Source organism: Pan troglodytes, chromosome 3, assembly GCF_028858775.2.
Source record: "Pan troglodytes isolate AG18354 chromosome 3, NHGRI_mPanTro3-v2.0_pri, whole genome shotgun sequence".
Lineage (NCBI taxonomy): Eukaryota > Metazoa > Chordata > Mammalia > Primates > Hominidae > Pan > Pan troglodytes.
In genome coordinates this window covers 140,978,127-140,997,437 of record NC_072401.2, presented here as the reverse complement: position 1 = coordinate 140,997,437, position 19,311 = coordinate 140,978,127, and the positions used below count along the sequence as shown (strand labels likewise).

The following is a 19,311-nucleotide window of genomic DNA, read 5'->3' as shown; positions in this document are numbered from 1 at the left end:
CTGGAAATAGTTCTAGCAGATGGGTTGGATCTCCTTGTTGCTGCTCTTTGCTTAGTTTGCAGTGTTTCAAAAGATAATATATATTGTCATATAAAATAATTCCTAAAATAATGTATATACTAAGGGTCACAATTCAATTTGGTTAGAGATGGGAGTTTAAGGAGTGATTATTCATTTTTTAAATTTCCTCTCAGTTATTGTATTGCTATGGCTGACAAAAGGAAGGGAACACAGTGGAAGGAAGGGAACAGAATTTAGGCCCCAGGAGGCGGAAAGTCCAAAACCTAGACCCCAGAACCATGAAGAAAAGCCAAAACTGTTAAGTCTCTAAGAACAGTTTTCTATATTCAAATACTAACAGGAATTTTTAATGAAAATACAGCAATATCTGAATAAAATGCAGATATGTAAGTCTAGGAAAACAACTATAAAATTTCTCCATTTCTTTGTAAGTTAGATTTCTTAACTGATTTCTCGAAATTTAACTGTCAAGTACAAGAGGTTGGATAAAACAGGCAAAATTGATCTATGTGCAGAAAAAGAAATTTAATTAAAATTTATGTTTTAATTTCCTCAACATTTTCCAGTTGTTTGATTCAGATGATGGTACCAGAAAAATCAAACAATTGCAAGACCATTTTTGTAATTTCTTAACATACTAAAGAATTTGCCAAGATGTTGAAAGGAACTTTAAGAAAATACAAGTTAAGCATGTTAAGAATATTATGTATAGTAAGATCCCATTTTTATTAAAATAACAAAAACAGAAGGTAGGAAAATGCATGGTATAGAAATGAAAAGAGTGGCCAGGAGCGGTGGCTCACACCTGTAATCCTAGCACAGGCTGAGGCGGGTGGATCACTTGAGGTCAGGAGTTCGAGACCAGCTTAGCCAACATGGTGAAACGCCATCTCTACTAAAAATACAAACATTAACCAGGCTTGGTGGAACACACCTGTAATCCCAGCTACTCAGGAGGCTGAGGCAGGAGAATTGCTTGAACCCAGGAGGTGGAGGTTGCAGCGAGCCAAGATTGCACCACTGTATTCCAGCCTAGGCGACAGCAAGACTTCATCTTAAAAAAAAGAAATGAAAAAGTCTTAAATACTGTATGTGAAATTGGGGAAGAGGACTGAGAATTTCTACTTTCTGCATCTTAGTATTGCTTGAATTGCTTTTTATGTGTTTGTTTTACAATGAACACATATTGCTTTTTTTTAGAGGCATTTATTTTCTTCCAGTCAATTGGATCACTCATAAATTACTGCAGATAGGAATTTTTCTTGCTTGTTCTTTAAAAATAGATTTAATGCAGTTTTATAAATTTCTTTATTTCAGTGTTTCATAACTGTTTCTTTGATGATGCTTTTTTGATGATGATGCTTTTTAAACCCAGTTTTTTAGTAGAAAGCTTGCCATCATACACATGAATATGCATGTTTAATAATAATAGCTGTTCTTTATTTAAGCAATCACTATGTGCCAGGCCATATTCTAAGCATTTGATATATATTAACCCATTTAACCGTTATAACAACACTCTGAGTAGTCCAGTTTACAAATGAAGAAGTGAAGCATAGGAAGTTTAAGAAACTTTCCTCACGTACAGCCTGTATGCATATCGAATTCACATAAGAATGCTCCCTGCACTTGAATAACACTGTTACGTTCCTTCTCAATCTTCTCTTCTCAATGCAAAATGATTCCAGTTTCCATTTCTATTCTTTTGCTTAGGAATTATCAACATGAAGTTTATATGTTGGGGGGGATACGTGGATGCATGTTTCCTAATTTGTTCCCATAAAGGGCTTACAATCTAGTTAGAGAAATAGGACACGTAAATTTAACATCGATAAAGACATGGAGTGTTCTGTAATAGTACATGCCTAGGCTCTGATGAATAATGTGCATGGCAGGGCTGCCAAGATCAGGATAGATTTACTTTGTAGGAAAACAAGGTTCCCCGCGGATGATGAGTAGGCTCTGTTTAACACAGTGACCAGCAGACTTGCTCTGAAACCCAGCTCTCAATCCAATTTCACCAAGAAACATTAGAAGGCTATTTCTATGTACCCACTTTTCAAATATGACCTGATATTAACATTTTAATGGATACAAGTCTCGCTCTGTTGCCCAGGTTAGAGGGCAGTGGTGCAGCCAGGCGCGGTGGCTCACACCTGTAATCCCAGCACTTTGGGAGGCCGAGGTGGGCAGATCACTTGAGGTCAGGAGTTCAAGAACAGCCTGACCAACATGAAGAAACCCCGTCTCTACTAAAAATACAAAATTAGCCGGGCGTGTTGGCGCATGCCTGTAATCCCAGCTATTTGGGAGGCTGAGGCAGGAGAATCACTTGAACCTAGGAGGCAGAGGTTGCAGTGAGCCAAGATTGTGCCATTGCACTCCAGCCTGGGCAACAAGAGTGAAACTCCATCTCAAAAAAATAAAAAATAAAAAAGATTGCAGTGGTGCAATTTCGGCTCACTGCAACCTCTGCCTCCTGGGCTCAAGCGATTCTCGTGCCTCAGCCTTTCGAGTAGCTGTGGTTACAGGTGCCTGCCACCATGTCCGGCTAATTTTTGTATTTTTAGTAGAGACAGGGTTTCACCATGTTGGCCAGGCTAGTTTCAAATTCCTGACCTCAGGTGATCCTCCTGCCTCGGCCTCCAAGGGCTGGGATTACAGGCGTGAACCACCATGCCCAGTCTATTTTTTTTTTAAGACAGAGTCTTGCTGTCACCCAGGCTGGAGTGCAGTGGCACAATTTCAGCTCACTGCAACCTCTGCCTCCTGGGTTCAAGTGATTCTTGCGCCTCACCCTCCTGAGTAGCTGTGATTACAAGCACGTGCTACCACCCCTGGCTAATTTTTGTATTTTTAGTAGAGCTGGGGTTTCACCATGTTGGCCAGGCTAGTCTTAAACTCCTGGCCTCAAGTGATCCACCTACCTTGGCCTCCCAAAGTGCTGGGATTACAGTCATGAGCCACTGCACCCATTGGCTTCTTTCTTTTTTGATAGAAAAATGCCAGAGATTTCAGAGTATTCATTATTAGTCCATGATTATTTTTGTTTTCAATGAAGAAAAAGAAAAGAAAAAAAAATCATAACTTTTTTTCCCCCTGGCTGGCCTTAAGGATTTTAAAAGTTTGCTCACATATGTTTTATGGAAAGCAAGGAAAAATATAGTGTGGAAGCTAAGCTAAATAAAGGTCAGTGAGTAAACTTTCGATATGAGCAGAGCTTTTTAGAGCAGGGATTAGCAAACTTTTTCTGTATGTGGTGAGAGTAAAATCGAGGCTCTGTGGGCCACATACGGTCTCTGCTGCAGCAATTCAACACTGCTGTTGTAGTATGAAAGCAGCCATAGATGATGTAGAAAGGAACATGCATGGCTTTGTTCCAGTAAAACTTTATTTACAAAAACAGTCGGCAGGCCATAGTTTGCCAGCCTCCTCTGGAAAGAACAGTTAGAGAGAAAGGTAGTGCCTTGAATGCCAGTCTAAGAAACGTATATTTTATTTCCTCAATGACAGAGGATTTTAAAAACATCACTTTTATCACCCTGGAGAACCCAGTTTATGTGTATAATATACCCTCTTTTGTCATCAGATTTCATCTAACTTACTATTAAAAGTTGCCAAGAAAGCTAAGCTGTGGCCTCAAGCAGATGGCTGAAAAAATAACGCAGTAAGATTTGCTTTCCAATGCCTTAAGAATTTGCATTTGTGTACTTTGAGTCAGTTGGGCTAAGAGGGAAATAGCAGTTTGTTCTTCGTACTCTGATAGATGGGACGATGGGCTCCATGGGTAAGGGAGGTTAGGACAAGCCACTGAATACAGTTGGGGGAAATGTCTGCAAGTCCATATTATTTTTTGTCTGATTTGCAAGACCCGTGTCTTGTAGATTTGATCATAACCCTGAGAAATATTGGCAGACTAGTCTGTCAGGGAGTAATATTCTACCCAAACTCACACAGGAACATTTTGAATGCTGCTGAGAATCCAAAGTCAATAGGGTTGCCAGGATGAGCAAATAAAAATCTAGTTAAATCCAGGACACCCAGTTAAATTGGAATTTGCTCAACAAAAAAATGTAAGTATAATTATATCCCATTCACTATTTGGGACATTCATAAACTAAAAAATTATTTGTTGTTTATCTGAAATTCAAACTTAGCTGGGAATCCTGTATTATACCTGGCAATCCTAAAAATGAAGATAAATGAATAGTTTCTTGCACTACATAAATTACATCATTATGTCACTTGATTAGTACCCTTCACCAGTGATTTTTTTTTAATTGTGGAAGTCTAATGACAGTTGAATCTCATTACTTCCAACCTCACTGTTTTATAATTTTGATTATTTATGCAAGAGCTATGCTAAAGTGCACTTTATTCTCTTCATGAATTTAGGAAGCCTATTTGTCATTGATAGTACAAATAAAACTGAAAGAAAACTATTTATCTCCTTGGGAGACTACAAATAGTATAATTACCTTTTAACCAGAAGCTATCATTATTTAGAATCTGCTTTTCATTTAATAATTATAGATCATTCACAGTTGTTCATTGAAATAAGTCAAGACGTTACCAGACAGAGTCAGGTGCAGCCACTTAAGTCCTGATGGCCCGCTTTGCGTCCCATCTGCTCCAGTTCACAGTGTGTCTTGCCAGTCTCTCCTATACCATTGTGTTTGTTTTGTTCCTTATCAGCTCTAGAGCCTCACACAATGCTTGCTACTGAGAAGGCACACTGTAAATGTTGACTAGTTGTGGCTGGGAGGCTGAGTTGGGTGGATCCCTTGAGCCCAGGAGTTCGAGACCATGACAAAACCTCATCTCTACAAAAAAAAAACAAAAATTAACCAGGTATGGTGACACATACCTGTGGTCCCAGCTACTTGGGAGGCTGAGGTGGGAGGATGGCTTGAGCCCCAGGAGGTCGAGGCTGCAGTGAGCCATGATCATGCCACTGCACTCCAGCCTGGGCAATACAGCAAGATCCTCTCTCGAAAAGAAAAATTTACTAGTTGAATTAATGAATAAATACTCTCTGCCTATGTTAAAATAATCAAGCTGTCTTTGTTGCAAAATTTTCTTACATTTTAAATTTTAAAAATAATTTGAGTTGGTCTTTCCCTATTCCAAATTTTAGTACTTAAAGGGAATTTTGGGTAGTTTCATTGCATAGGGCCTTTCAGAGGATAACAATGAAAACATGTTCCTGAACTTGCAAATATATATTACAAGGAGAGAGATGGAGAAGTGCTGGTAAAATCACGTGAGCATCCCTGTGAGCTTTCTTCTGGTATAGGACCATGGGTCTCAAACTATCAGGATGCTAATGATATCAGCAGGGTGGAGCATTCAGTCTTCCTTACTTGCTCCTACTGGCCATGATCATGGATGTATGTATATACATAGATATACATACATACATACATATATAGATATACTTAAATAAATCCCCATATGTCTTCCAAGGAGATGGAAGGGATTTCATTTGACTGGATACCAATTACAGCTATTACTGATAAATAATACATTAGTGACTTGAAACAAATGTGTAGACATTCACACACTTTAAGCCACATTTCTGTCATTAGAGATTACTATATACAAGCCATCTGAAAGACCCTTGAGAACTACCAGTGAATTCTGGAGCACTCTTGAGGGAAATTAGACATGAATGGTTTGCCTGTGGAACAGGTAACACCAGAATTTCTATTGCCTGAAAACATACCCAAGTGAACTTGTTCTCAGTTTCCATCAGTAGCTTTTTTCTTCTCTATTTTCTCCAGCAGAGTAAAAGGATTCCCAGGAACCATGAGATTGGGTATTAAATCTCCGTCTTTCTTCTCAGTCTTACCCATGTCCATGAAGCATCTTTTCCTAGCAGTCGATGATAATTTAGGAGGCTGCGCTGAATCCATGTCAGGGCTGACACAGCTGGGCATGCAGTTCCTTGGATATGATCCTTTCTTCTAAGAGAGTCAAGTCATGGTCTGACTATTCCTTTTTGTTTTTCCTTTCCTCACAGCACCCTGGAGGGGTATTATGTGGATGATGCCTTGCAGGGCCAGGGAGTTTACACTTATGAAGATGGAGGAGTTCTCCAGGGCACGTATGTAGACGGAGAGCTGAACGGTCCAGCCCAGGAATATGACACAGATGGGAGACTGATCTTCAAGGGGCAGTATAAAGATAACATTCGTCATGGAGTGTGCTGGATATATTACCCAGTAAGCCGTGTGACTGTTCACTCTGCTGGAAAGTAACATACTGTGTGTGGTTCTTCACAATGAAGAGTAAAATGTATTCTGTGTTAGAACTTGGGAGCTGTGAAACCTGAGAGTCACCACAGCTGACGCCAAGAGTTTATGAGGCATGCCCTCTCACTGTTACTCACTATTGGCTTAGATTGTTGGCCCTTGAATCCATTATTAATTATTTTTCAGCGTTGTTTTGGAAAGGAGTAATTAATCATGATTAAAACAAATTGAGACAAATTGGTTTTATTGTATCACTAATAAAGGCAAAATATATTGCTTTTAATTCTTTTGGCACATAGAGGGAGATAGTGGAAAATTTCACTGTTGCTATTAGTTTTATTCCCTGTTTCTCATATGTAAAAACCAGTCCAGCAATTTTTAATTTGGGGGAGCTTACTGCACTGTTGTTACTTGATTCTACAATTCCACTAACTGCTTTTTAAGGTATTTTATGGTTTATATTGTTTAAATTAAGGTGATTAAAATTAACTTACCTTTGAGTATTTGATAGCATTTTATGATATTTCTGGAGTCTATTAAAGTAAAAAGATATGGCAGAACCCATGGTTGGAAATTAATGCTCTAATTTTTGTTTGCATTTCAAATGTCCCATCTGTTGTTACTGAATTTCCAGAAAATGTTTCAGAAAATACACCTTAGAAAACACTTTATCTTTATTTTATTTTATTTTTTATTTATTGAGACAGGGTCTTGTTCTGTTGCCCAGGCTGGAGTGCAGTGGCACGATCTTGGCTCACTACAACCTCCATCTCCCAGACTCAAGCCATCTTCCCACCTCAGCCTCCTTAGTAGCTGGGATTACAGGCCTATGTCATCACATCTGGCTAATATTTTTGTGTTTTCTTTTTAGAGACAGAGTTTCTCTAAAACCTAGTCTTGAACTCCTGGGCTCAAGCAATCCACCTGCCTTGGCCTCCTGAAATGCTGAAATTACAGGCATGAGCCATTGCAACTGGCTAGAAAATATTTTGCTTAATATTTTATTTTGTTCATAACTTAAGTCAAAATACTCTTTTTTTGTTTTGAGACAGAGTCTCGCTCTGTTGCCCAGGATGAGGTGCAGTGGTGCCATGTCGGCTTACTGCAACCTCCGCCTCCTGGGTTCAAGTGATTCTTCTGCCTCAGCCTCCCAAGTAGCTGGGATTGCAGGCACAGGCCACCACGCCCGGCTAATTTTTTTGTATTTTTAGTAAAGATGGGGTTTCACCATGTTGACCAGGCACTGGTCTCAAACTCCCGACCTCAGATGATTTCCTTGCCTCGGCCTCCCAAAGTGCTGGGGTTACAGGTGCAAGCCACCACACCAAGATGAAAATATATTTTTTACTCTGAAACCTTATGATTAAAAAGTGCTAATAAAAAGAAATGATCAGTTACATATATATAACAAGAAAAGTAACCCCAGCTAAATCCACTTACACATCATTGTTCTTAAAAAATAAGTTATAATCTAGGAATAGGGCATAAGAAAAGAATGTTGTAAAACATTTTCTAAGAATTGCTAAAGCGTTTAAATATCCTCTTGGTAGGATCCGTGATAGATCAAAAGTTGTAACATGTACTGCTTAGGAGAAGAGAAGCAGAAAGATCAGAAGCGGTGGAGGTGCTGCCCAGGGTAGGAGGACCGAAACCTGGCCTCGTGAGTAGCCAGAGTGGGCATCTTGCTGCCCAGTGCTGGGGCGCTGCTGATGTGACCGTGCATCTTGAAGTCAGGGGAAGTGGAACTCTCTACATAGAGATGAGTATAGGAAGCAGGCAAAGTGTTGGATTACTAGATTCTCCTACTACCTGTCATTTTACTTGTGACATAGTCAATGAAAGTCCCTAGATGGGATCAAAGATGCGCCAAGATTGGTGAATGGATTGGCCTCGCTCAACGTGGTTGCATTTTGAAAACCAAAAATATAGCTACATTTTAACCTTTAGCCTTGATTATCATATTAAATCTCAAAGAAGACTCTGCCTTAGGAAGGAGCATTGGTGAGCAGAAAAGCAGCCTTTGTCCTCTTAACCCCTACCCAGTAGAGAAATGGGTGTCAGTAGGTGTCAGACCCTGGCTGCTCACCAGTCAAATGAACGATTTCTCCCCCCACGAGGAGGAGCCAGTGAGCAGAGGAGAGAAAGCAGCCATTTCTTTCCCCACACTCCCTGATACCTGATACAGCAGAGGAGGAAATTTCTGTAATGGGCCATAGCAGGAACAAGGGGAGAAAAAAGTGATGATTTTCCCTACAGTCCATATTTGTAAGCTCACCCTAAGGACAGTGTATTTCTTTCAAAAATTTACCTCGAAAAAGTTTTTCATATAAGGTTTTTAATTAAAAATATATAACTCCTTTTGGAAATGAAAGAAGAATTTCTACTTTATCATTCTGGACAAATAAATTCACTCCCTCTGAAACCAGAAATTTAAACATTTAAGGGGAAAGGTGTGAGACCCTGGAAAGACAGACTTCTGTTTTAAATAAATAGTAATGTTATCTTATGTTAGTCATGGAGTATAAGAAGCACAAATGCTCTTATACCCTTCCATTCAATAATCATCACTAAAAGCCTGAAAGCAGATCTTGCAGGAAGTATCATCTCCATTTATGCTCAATTATTAAGAATTAACTTGAAGAGAAGAAAGAGCAATGACTATATCCCTAGTGCACTTTCTATCCATTAAAAATGCTTCTAAATATTTTTCTTTCTATGTAAGTGCCATGATTCATTTTTAAATTTACATCCCTTTTCCTAGAAGGCAAAAAAAAAAAAAAAAAAAAAAAAGGCAGCATTGGGGATCACTCAAAAGTCATCCTACATCATTGACTTTGAGTAGATAGCTGTTCCTAGATCCTCAAGTTGGAGAAATTAACCAAGCTTTTAAAAGATGTCATGGCATTACTGTTGTTAAATCAAACTCCCTAAGGTCTTAAATTTTCAAAGTTATACCATGAGGACCTTCTGGATGGAAAAAAAGAAAGAAAGAAAGAAACATCTCTGGCACCCTAGCTTAAATTATTCATTACTTTTTGGTAACCCTGTTCAATTTAAAAAGCATTTAAGAATCACCTACTGTGTCCCTACCACTTATCAAGGTATAGAATTATATGATAGCCTCTGCCCTAAAGTACTCAATGACCCCTAGGAATGAAGTAAATGAAAGAGTTAAGCATGAAGCTAAGTGCGCTGCTCTGCTAAAAGGAGGCAAGAGGGAGCAGGAAATAGAGTGGGAAGAAAGAATTGAGATGGGAGTGGAATTTAGTTGATCTTTTTTTCACTTTTCCTTCTAATTCCAAAAAAGGTGATGGTATAGGAATCTCAGAAAGGCAGTGTCCAGACATCCTTTTGTTTGCCTCTGAAAAAGTGCAGATAACTCTCTTTACTTGTGTACACTAAATTAATTCTTAAGTACATTTGAACTGAATATTTTCCTAACACACTAGAAATCCAAAATTTAATATTGAGAAGGGAGATCTTATGAATAGTGGGTAGGAGTGTCTTGCTAAAGATCGTCATCATATTTGATTTTGGCCAAAAATAACACTTAGTTACATTTCCTTTAAATATTGGTAATTGATGTTACAAATATCAAAGAAACATTATTTATTTCTTAGTAAACCAAGATAGAGTATCAGTAACTTGTCCCGGATTTCAAACTGCAGCGGAATTTCCCACTCTCTAAATCAGGCATACATGCCCCAAATGCGTATGACTTTCTAGCAGTATATTTGTATGGAGCTGGATGAGGAGCTATGCATCATGTTTTTCTTACCCAGGTGAAAAGCTCTGGGTTCCTAAACTGTTATTATCCCTACTGGTGCTATATTAATAATGGGAGCGCAGAAGAGAAATTTCTTGGGACTCATGTCCTAGACATACTATATATAATATTTTCTGGTTTTTGGTTTCTCCCATCAGGATGGAGGAAGCCTTGTAGGAGAAGTAAATGAAGATGGGGAGATGACTGGAGAGAAGATAGCCTATGTGTACCCTGATGAGAGGACCGCACTTTATGGGAAATTTATTGATGGAGAGATGATAGAAGGCAAACTGGCTACCCTTATGTCCACTGAAGAAGGGAGGCCTCACTTTGAACTGATGCCTGGAAGTAAGTTGAATCTGCTTCAGATGGGTTGCTCCAATTCCAAAGCAGGTTGTTAGGGCTGATTTGAGACAAGCTTCTTTTCTTTTCCTCTCTGTATAGTTCTCTTTAATCGTGTTTATTAGTCAGGTTTTATTGCATAACAGACACTGCACCTCCCCAGTGGTTTACAACAGCAACCACAGCTCTGCTGAGCAGCTGTACTCCAGCTGGCTGAGGCTGGGCTTAGGGGGCCAGGCCAGACTTGAGTCTTCTGGTCAGGTTTGAGTCAGCTCTCTTTGCCTTAATTCTGGGGCCTAATCTGAAGGGACAATGGCAATGTGGGGCAAGATTTTCCCACAGTGGATCACAGAAGTGTCAGAGCATAAGCAGATACCTGTGATGCCTTTTGAAACCTCACCTTGGAACTGACATGGTGGCACTTTACTCACTTTTCACTGGTCAAAGCAAGTCACATGGCCAAGCCAGACATCAGTGAGACAGGGAAATTACACCATACACATTAGTGGGAGATACTGAAAAGTCATGTGACAAAGGGCCTAGGTATATAATTCTCATATAGGGAGGGAATAAAGAAATGACAGCAGTAATTCAACTGATTTCAAATGGTTATCTCTCCAAAAAACTGTACTATGATAATAAAGAACCAAATCAAGTAGATCTCTAAACTGTAAAGTTGATTGAGCCTGAGCTGTGACTGGAAAATATAAATGCATATTGGCATCTCGAGCCCAACATCTTGTGTGGAGCACAATGTATGAGTGAACCCAATGGAATCCATATTTGAAAAAAGTATTATTTTCCTTTTAGAAGTACACATGTCACACTAAACATTTTTTCTGAGTATAAAATTACTAAGTGTAGAAAATCTGGAAAATATACAAAGAAAAATCAAGATTTTGCATTTTGAGTGGCACAGCTTAAGAAAGCTATTTGAATTGGTCTGATTCCCTGAAAACAATATATGCATGTATTTCTGATCCAGGTTTGGTTATAGGGAGAAAAAAACAGAAAAGACAATAAATCTGGGCATTAATAGGCTTAAATAGTATTTAGTTATTTGGGATCTGAAGAAGAATCTCCAAAGGAAGCTTGTCCAAAAGTGGAAAATTTAGCATTTATATTTAGGTCCAATTTGGGTTGCTTTAAATGTCTTTTTTGTTTTTTTAAGTTAAAAATGGAGACAGTCTAAATGCAATGTGGGATTCTGGATTGGATCCTGGAAGAGAAAAAGGACATTAGTGGAAAAACTGGTGAAATCTAAATAAAGTCTAGAGTTTTGTACATAGTAATGTATCTGTGTTGGTTTCTTAATTTTGACAAATGTACCATGCACTGTAAGAAGTTAACATTAGGAGAAACAGTGAGGATGCTCTGTGCTTTCTTTGCGACTTTTCTGTATACAGTCATGGGCCCGTAACAACTGTGGTACCATAAGATTATGCCATATTTTTGTTTTTATTTCATTTTATTTTTTAAGGGACAGGATTTCACTCTGTTGCCCAGACTGGAGTGGACTGGTGTTATCATAGCCCACTGCAGCCTTGAGCTCCTGAGCTCAAGCAATCCTCCTGCCTCAGCCTCCCCAGTAGCTAAGACTACAGGCATGCACCACAATGCCCAGCTAAATATTTTTAAATTTTTTTGTAGAAACAGGGTCTTGCTGTATTGCTCAGGCTGGTCTCAAACTCCTGGCCTCAAGCAATCTTCCTGCCTCAGACTCTCATAGTGCTGGGATTACAGACATAAACTACTGCACCCAGCTAAGATTATATCATATTTTTACTGCATCTTTTCTATGTATAGATATGTTTAGATACATAAATCCTTCCCATTAGGTTACTGTTGTCTATGGTATTCCCTATAGTAACAAGCTGTACAGGTTTGGAGCCTAGGAGCAATAGGCTGTACCATTTATTAATAGCCTAGGTGTGTAGTTGGCTATACCATCTAGGTTTGTGTGAGTACACTCTCTGATGTTTGCGTAATGACCAACTCGCCTCATGACACATTTCTCAAAATGTATCCCCTTCATTAAGTGGTGCATGTCGTATATTTGAAATTACTCCAAAATGAAAAGTTTATTTTTTAAAAAAAAGGAAGCAGTAATCTTTGAACTACAAACTGTGATATCTATGCCCTTGATCTATGTTCTGAAAGGAGACACTGTTATAATATTTAGAAATGAGGAGGCTCAAAACAAGGGAGGATCCCAATTGGTGATGCCAATTTTAAAACTTCAGAAGTAGCAGCATTTTTAGTGGCAGGTGCCTAAACTTAAGAATCACCTAATTTGAGACCTAGCTCTAACATTTACTATATTATCCTTGGGCAAGTTATTTATTTTTTCAGAACCTGTTTCCTCATTACCAAATGTGGATATTAGCACCTACCATAAAACACTGTAATGAAAGTTGTTATTACATTCTTCTTGCTATAAATAAGAAACAGTAGGCCAGGGCTGGTGGCTCACAGCTGTAATCCTAGCACTTTGGGAGGCTGAGCCAGGTGGATCACTTGAGCCCAGAAGTTCAAGATCAGCCTAGGCAGCATGGTAAGATCCTGTCTCTCCTAAAAAATACAAAAAAAAAAAAAAATTAGCTGGGCATAGTGGCATGTGTCTGTAATCTCAGCTACTTGGGAGACTGAGGTGGGAGGATCACGTGAGCTCAGGAAGTCAGGGCTGCAGTGAGCTGAGTGCACTGCACTCCAGCCTGGGCGACAGGAGTGAGACCCTGTCTTTAAAAAAAAAAAAAAAAATTGTTGAGAGTGAGAATTCTAAAGGGAATTATTATTTTTTTAGAATTTCTGGTTGCTTTAGCTGGGTGTGGTAGTGTGTGCCTACAGTCCCAGCTACTCAGGAGGCTGAGGCACAAGAACCGCTTGAACCTGGGAAGTGGAGGTTGCAGTGAGCCAAGATAGCACCACTGCACTCCCGCCTGGGTGACACAGAGACTCTGTCTCAAAACAAACAAACAAACAAACAAAAACAAAAAACAACGACAACAACAAAAACCTTCTGGTTGCAAATAAACATTCACTTCAAATTAACTTAAGGCAGAAAAGAAAGGGGGGATTTATTGGCAAGATTCCTGCAGACCTCAGGTGTTTTGAAATGTTGGATAGTTTGAGCCTCAAAAGGGCCAGGAACCGTGGCTGCTCTGGCACTCTGAAGATCCTGTGGACCGATCTTTAGTCTAATGTTCTGCCATGTTTGTGTCTCTCCTCTGCCCCTTCCAGTTATAATTATTGACCTGCTGACTGGCCACTGGGTTAGGAAGTACAGGGTCCTGTGACTGTAGGGTCCAGTGGTTGGGGAAGGAGAGAAATTAATGCAAATATCTCACATAAAACACTCCTTGACCTGTCGCCTCACCAGCTTCTCCATTCTCTGTGTGCTTTTGTAACCACAAACTACTTCTAGTTCTCTACTTACTTCCTGTGGAGTTTCTCACCTATGCCCCTGCTTCTCACCTGATCAGCCCTACTCCACATAGTAACTGCTTTCCTTGGCTAATTCCTACGCCATCTTTAAGGCTTAACTCACTTTTTATAATGAATGTTTGTCCATTGAATAAATGAATTCTAGTCAAAGGGCATAGCATACTATAGAGGAAAGGAGGGAAAGTAAAGGATGTGTAAAATCTGTAAAAGTAAAGGATGTGCCTGCAGCCTGGGCATGTCTAAGGGAACAGAAGAAGAGACAGTAGGCATTGGAAGAGATAGTGTGCACTCCCTGAAAGCAGCACCAGAAGTTAATCCTTTTTGTATCTACACAGTTCCTAGTGTTGTACATGTAGTTGGCACTCAGTAAATTTGTCATAAAAATTTTAGTCTAAGGAGCCAGATGGAATTCATAGGAAAATTTCCACTCAATGAACATACATTCCACGCACAAATTTTGGTTATTTATAAAAAGTGGCAGCTGGGCACAGCAGCTCACACCTGTAATACCCGCACTTTGGGAGGCTGAGCCAGGTAGATCACTAGAGGTCAGGAGTTCGAGACCAGCCTGGCCAACAGGGCGAAACCCCATCTCTACTGAAAATACAAAAATTAGCCAGGCATGGTGACAGGCACCTGTAATCCCAGCTGCTTGGGAGGCTGAGTCAGGAGAATCGCTTGAACCTGGGAGGCAGAGGTTGCAGTGAGCTGAGATCACGCCATTGCTCTCCAGCCTGAGTGACAGAGCAAGACTGTCTCAAAAGAAAAAAAAAGTGGGGGAGGGTGGTTTAAATTCTTTTCATGGATTGCTTGGTGGTCTGTTACCACTTTGCTCTCAGATCCAATCCATTCATCATTCTTTCACTGCCTGCTATTATTGCAAGAGGCTGCTGCCCCTTGCGGCCTGCATTTTTCAGGCTCCTGTGTGTCTGACTTCTGTCTGAGTTTGGCCAAAGGGAGGCCACTGGCTGGCTGGGGACAAAGCAGGAGAAGGCAGCAGGAAGAAGCCCTCTCTGTGTCAACCAGCATCTCCAGCAGTGGCCCCATCACCTCCTGATTCCATCTCCCATGAGGACGGCCCAGGCTAGTTCCAACTACCCCAGCTCCAGAGCTCCAGGAGCAGCACTGTGCCCTCTGTCCCTCCGGCCTCCAGTGGCAGCTTCCTGCTCTTGCCAGTGTCTGGGCTCTTCACGGCTCCATCTGGCTTGTCAGCATTCCATCCCCTGTATGACCAATTCCCTGAACTGAATTCTTTTTGAAACACTCAAATGGTCCGTTTCTGTTGCGGACACTGACTGATTTGGATTGGTTTCTGACTTTTAGTTTCAGGTATTCATTGGGGTTTTGGTTGTACAAAAAAAGCCACTCACAAACAAACAGAAAGAGGACCTAGTAACCATTGGTAACTACTGAAGAATTGCTTAATGGGATTATGAGTTTTCCCTCAGTGTATATAATCATTTGTTTTGCAGGAGTAAGCCCTCTGATTCTAAATCTTGTTTCTTTACCTATCAGTCTTCAGAGCATCTATCTTTAGTGCTGTCTGTGAGGATTCTCTAAGGCTAATCCTTCACAGAGAGCCAGTGTTCCTTCTAGGGTGGTTGTGTGCCTTGATTTCTAGAGTAAATTACTAATTGGCTTCTGAACCACCATAATAGAAAGGAGATTACTTTGTTAATGCTTTATCAAAAGCAGTGCTGTTCTCCTTAATTCTGGTGAGGCAGAATTTTATTCTTAGTGAAGGAGACAACTGCCAGTGTTCAGTTGTTGGATTCTGTAGACTGTATCTGTAATGAAGAAAACCACCAGAAAAATTTAAAACCATCATCCAATTTGATCTGAGCCAAGAGATGTCAGAATTTCATGACAAAGCATTTTATTGATTCCCAGGCATCCTTTAAGTCATTTTAATAAGGAAAATTCAAGAGTGAATTGGAATATTAAGAGATGCATCTGATGGCTGTTCGTGAAGGCCTGAAAATAAAACTGAAGCGTAAATCTAAAATGTATCCATTTAAATTGGAGAACTTCATTCTAGTTGGTATAACTTGATTAAGATTTTTGGTTTTTTAACTCTTCGTTGTCCCATGAATAGAGAGAAGTGTTATAAATGCTCTTCCCTAACTCTGCACCTATACTGGTATTTTTGTTTGCTTTTCAGATTCAGTGTACCACTTTGATAAGTCGACTTCATCTTGCATTTCTACCAATGCTCTTCTTCCAGATCCTTATGAATCAGAAAGGTAATTTCCTCCTTGGGGTTTTAATTGCACTGTTTATGTGAGGTTAAATAAGCCTAGTGGTAGGAACTTATGCGCCTCTTTGGCTCTCTGCCCAGGCTGGGTTCCAGCTCAGACCAAGCTCCTCATGAAAGTGTCCTTTTCCTTTGCCAACCCTCAAATAAATATTTCTATATTCTGAGGAAGAGTGTTTTTATTCTTATGTAGAATCTGACCCTGTAAGAGAGTTTCCTCACCCATAAATCACAGAACAGCTTGTGTGTCTGTCCTAGAGTAAAACCTCCAGGTAGAAAGAGCAGTTGAGGCCGGGCATGGTGGCTCATGCCTGTAGTCCCAGCATTTTGGGAGGCCAAGGCGGGCGGATCACTTGAGGTCAGGAGTTCAAGACCAGCCTGGCCAACATGGTGAAACCCCATCTCTACTAAAAATACAAAAATTAGCTGGGTGTCATGGCGTATACCTGTAATCCCAGCTACTCGGGAGGCTGAGGCACAAGAATTGCTTCAACCTGGGAGGCAGAGGTTACAGTGAGCCGAGATCATGCCACTGCACTCCAGCCTGAGCAACAGAGCAAGACTCCATCTAAAAAGAAAAAAAAAAAAAAAAAAAAGAGCAGCTGGGCCAGGCAGCCAGCTGTGTCCTGGCCGAGCATTCCCGTTCTTAGGGTCTGTGCTGCAGTCACATGCTGGCCCTCTAGGGGAACATTTCATGCTCTTTAAAGCCTAGCCTGTGCACACAGGATGCCTCCATTTCATCTTAGTCCAGCTGAGGTGTTCTGGAACACAAGACAATTTCTTTTTTCACAAACAGAAGACAAGAGTGAAACAAAGAAAGTATAAGAGGCATAAAAACATTCTAGCTTATAAATGACAAGTTTCTGGTTTGTAAGCCCACTCCCAGAGGGTCACATCCTGTTCTACTTCATGTCTTATTTATGTGGATGGCTAAACTCTAGCTCTTGAGTCTTGATGTGGCTTTTTCTGGTACCCTCTCTGGGATTCTTCTTATTCCTTAGCAACAGATCTGTTTATGAATAAGCGTACTATCTGAAATTGGTTTTCTCTTTGCCTCGTGTTTTGTAAGCATGGCTTACCTCCCATTCAGTTTCTGTTCCCATCTGAGAAATAGGCCTCTTCCTCCATTCAACTGACAGGGCTGACCCCACAATGTCACAATGATGAATGGACTCTTTTTTGACATGAGGCTCTGGCCCAGTTACAAAGGGAAGGGTTTAGCTTCTTTGTTAGCTCCGAAACACAAGACCATAGCCATACGTGTTAGTCTTTTCTGTTATTATTGTTGTGATGAGGCTGCATAATGATGCCCTCAGAACTTTCAGTGGTTTACAGAATCAAACATTTTGTTTTACACCATAGTTCTGTAGGTTGGCTGAGGTTCAGCCACTTTTGACTGGAATCAGCTAAGCTCAGCTGGCCTAGGCTGGACTCCAGGTTTCAAGTTGGGTTCAAGTCTGTTTCACATGTTTTCTTTACAAGAGAAACAGGGAGCAACAGCCCCCTAGGGCATATTCTTCTAGTGGAGACAGTGAAAAGTCTGGAGGAGGCCAGCAGAAATTTGCCCCAGCCCTTCACACCTGAGACTTGCCTGCAGCCACTTCTGCCCATGTTCTACCAGCAAAGCAGATCAGATGGCCAAACGAGAAGTCAGTAGGGCAGGATGTATCCTCCACCCACCCTGAGGGAGGCACTACAAGGTCACGTGGCAAAGTGGCAGGATGTATATAATTCTATCACAGCGAAGAAGTAAAGAGTTGAAAGCAATAAATCAGTCTTCCAGTTCATGAATAAGCATAAGAGCCATGTAACTGAAATTACAGAGGATCAGTTCCTGTAGGGTCATTCCATCCCAGCGTCTGGTTAAATCCAGTTCCATAATTATGAGCGCTTTTTTCTTTTTTTTTTTTAAGACAGAGTCTTGCTCTTGTCATCCAGACTGGAGTGCAATGGCACGATTTCAGCTCACTGCAATCTCCACCGCCTGGGTTCAAGTGATTCTCCTGCCTCAGCCTCCCGAGTAACTGGGATTACAGGCACCCGCCACCACACCCAGCTATTTTTTGTATTTTTAGTAGAGACGGGGTTTCACCATGTTGGCCAGGGTGCTCTTGAACTCCTGACCTCAGGTAATCCACCCGCCTCAGCCTCCCAAAGTGCTGGCATTACAGGCATCAGCTACCACGCCCAACCAGCTGTTTTCTTATAAACCAGTGGTTGGCAAACTTTTTCTGTAAAGGGCCACATAGTAAATATTTTAGGCTTTGCAAGCCATATAATATCTGTTGCAACTACTCAATTCTGCCTTTGTAGAGCTAAAGCAGTCATAGGCAATACTAAGCAAATGGGTATGGCTGTGTCCCAATAAAACTTTACTTACAAAAATGAGCAGCAGCCAGATTGGACCCTCAGGCCATAGTTAACTGACCCCTGTTATGAACCCTTTTGCTGGGAAATGCTTATTGGATATATCTTATTAATTGTTTGTCACTGTTGCATATAGAAGATACATCTTGAGGCTTAACTAAAACAGCCTCCTTTCCCTCCCATCTAACACTGACAAACTTAGATATAGCTTTAATTAACTTTGAAAAAATGTTTACTTGTCCAGTAAGACAGTGAAAATTGTCATCAACTAAAAACATAAAATTCTTCCAAAAAATACCTCATATCAAGCACTGAGCATCTTTATGAAAATATAATGATAATTTCTATATTAGAAAGCAAATTTTAAACACCACTCTTAAAAGAGACATAACTACCGTTTGTTTAATTTCCAATGCCAAAATATTGTGGTTTAACTTTTTCTTCCTCCCTCCCTTCTTAGTTGGGTTATGAATTGACATTTTGGAATCAGTAGCCTTAATGATATTTTGGCAGTTGATGTAAGGAATGACATATTAAGCTGAAAAGGTCACTATTCAACTCTTTTTTCAATTTAGGGTTTATGTTGCTGAATCTCTTATTTCCAGTGCTGGAGAAGGACTTTTTTCAAAGGTAGCTGTGGGACCTAATACTGTTATGTCTTTTTATAATGGAGTTCGAATTACACACCAAGAGGTGAGTGGGGCTGACAGTGGAAAATCAACTTTGTTGGTTAAAGGGCTTTGCTTCAAACAAAATCCCTTTACCTTAGTACTCACTAGAAAGTTAAAGAAACAGATTGGCTTTTTTGTAAAATTGATTGGACATTTTCCTCCTCTTTATTTTAAGCCTTAATACGATTTTTT

The 19,311-nt window shown here is 40.2% G+C and overlaps 1 protein-coding gene across 1 annotated transcript in view; it reads left to right on the top strand.

The window, feature by feature from the left end:
- The window catches only part of SETD7 (SET domain containing 7, histone lysine methyltransferase), a 51,049-nt gene that overhangs the window by 17,664 nt on the left and 14,074 nt on the right, over positions 1–19,311 (top strand). Inside the window, exons 3-6 of the mRNA XM_016952242.4 lie at positions 6,044–6,245; positions 10,200–10,389; positions 15,989–16,070; positions 19,024–19,141. Of these exons, the coding sequence (XP_016807731.1) occupies positions 6,044–6,245; positions 10,200–10,389; positions 15,989–16,070; positions 19,024–19,141 (592 nt within the window). The remainder of the gene's footprint in view (positions 1–6,043; positions 6,246–10,199; positions 10,390–15,988; positions 16,071–19,023; positions 19,142–19,311) is intronic.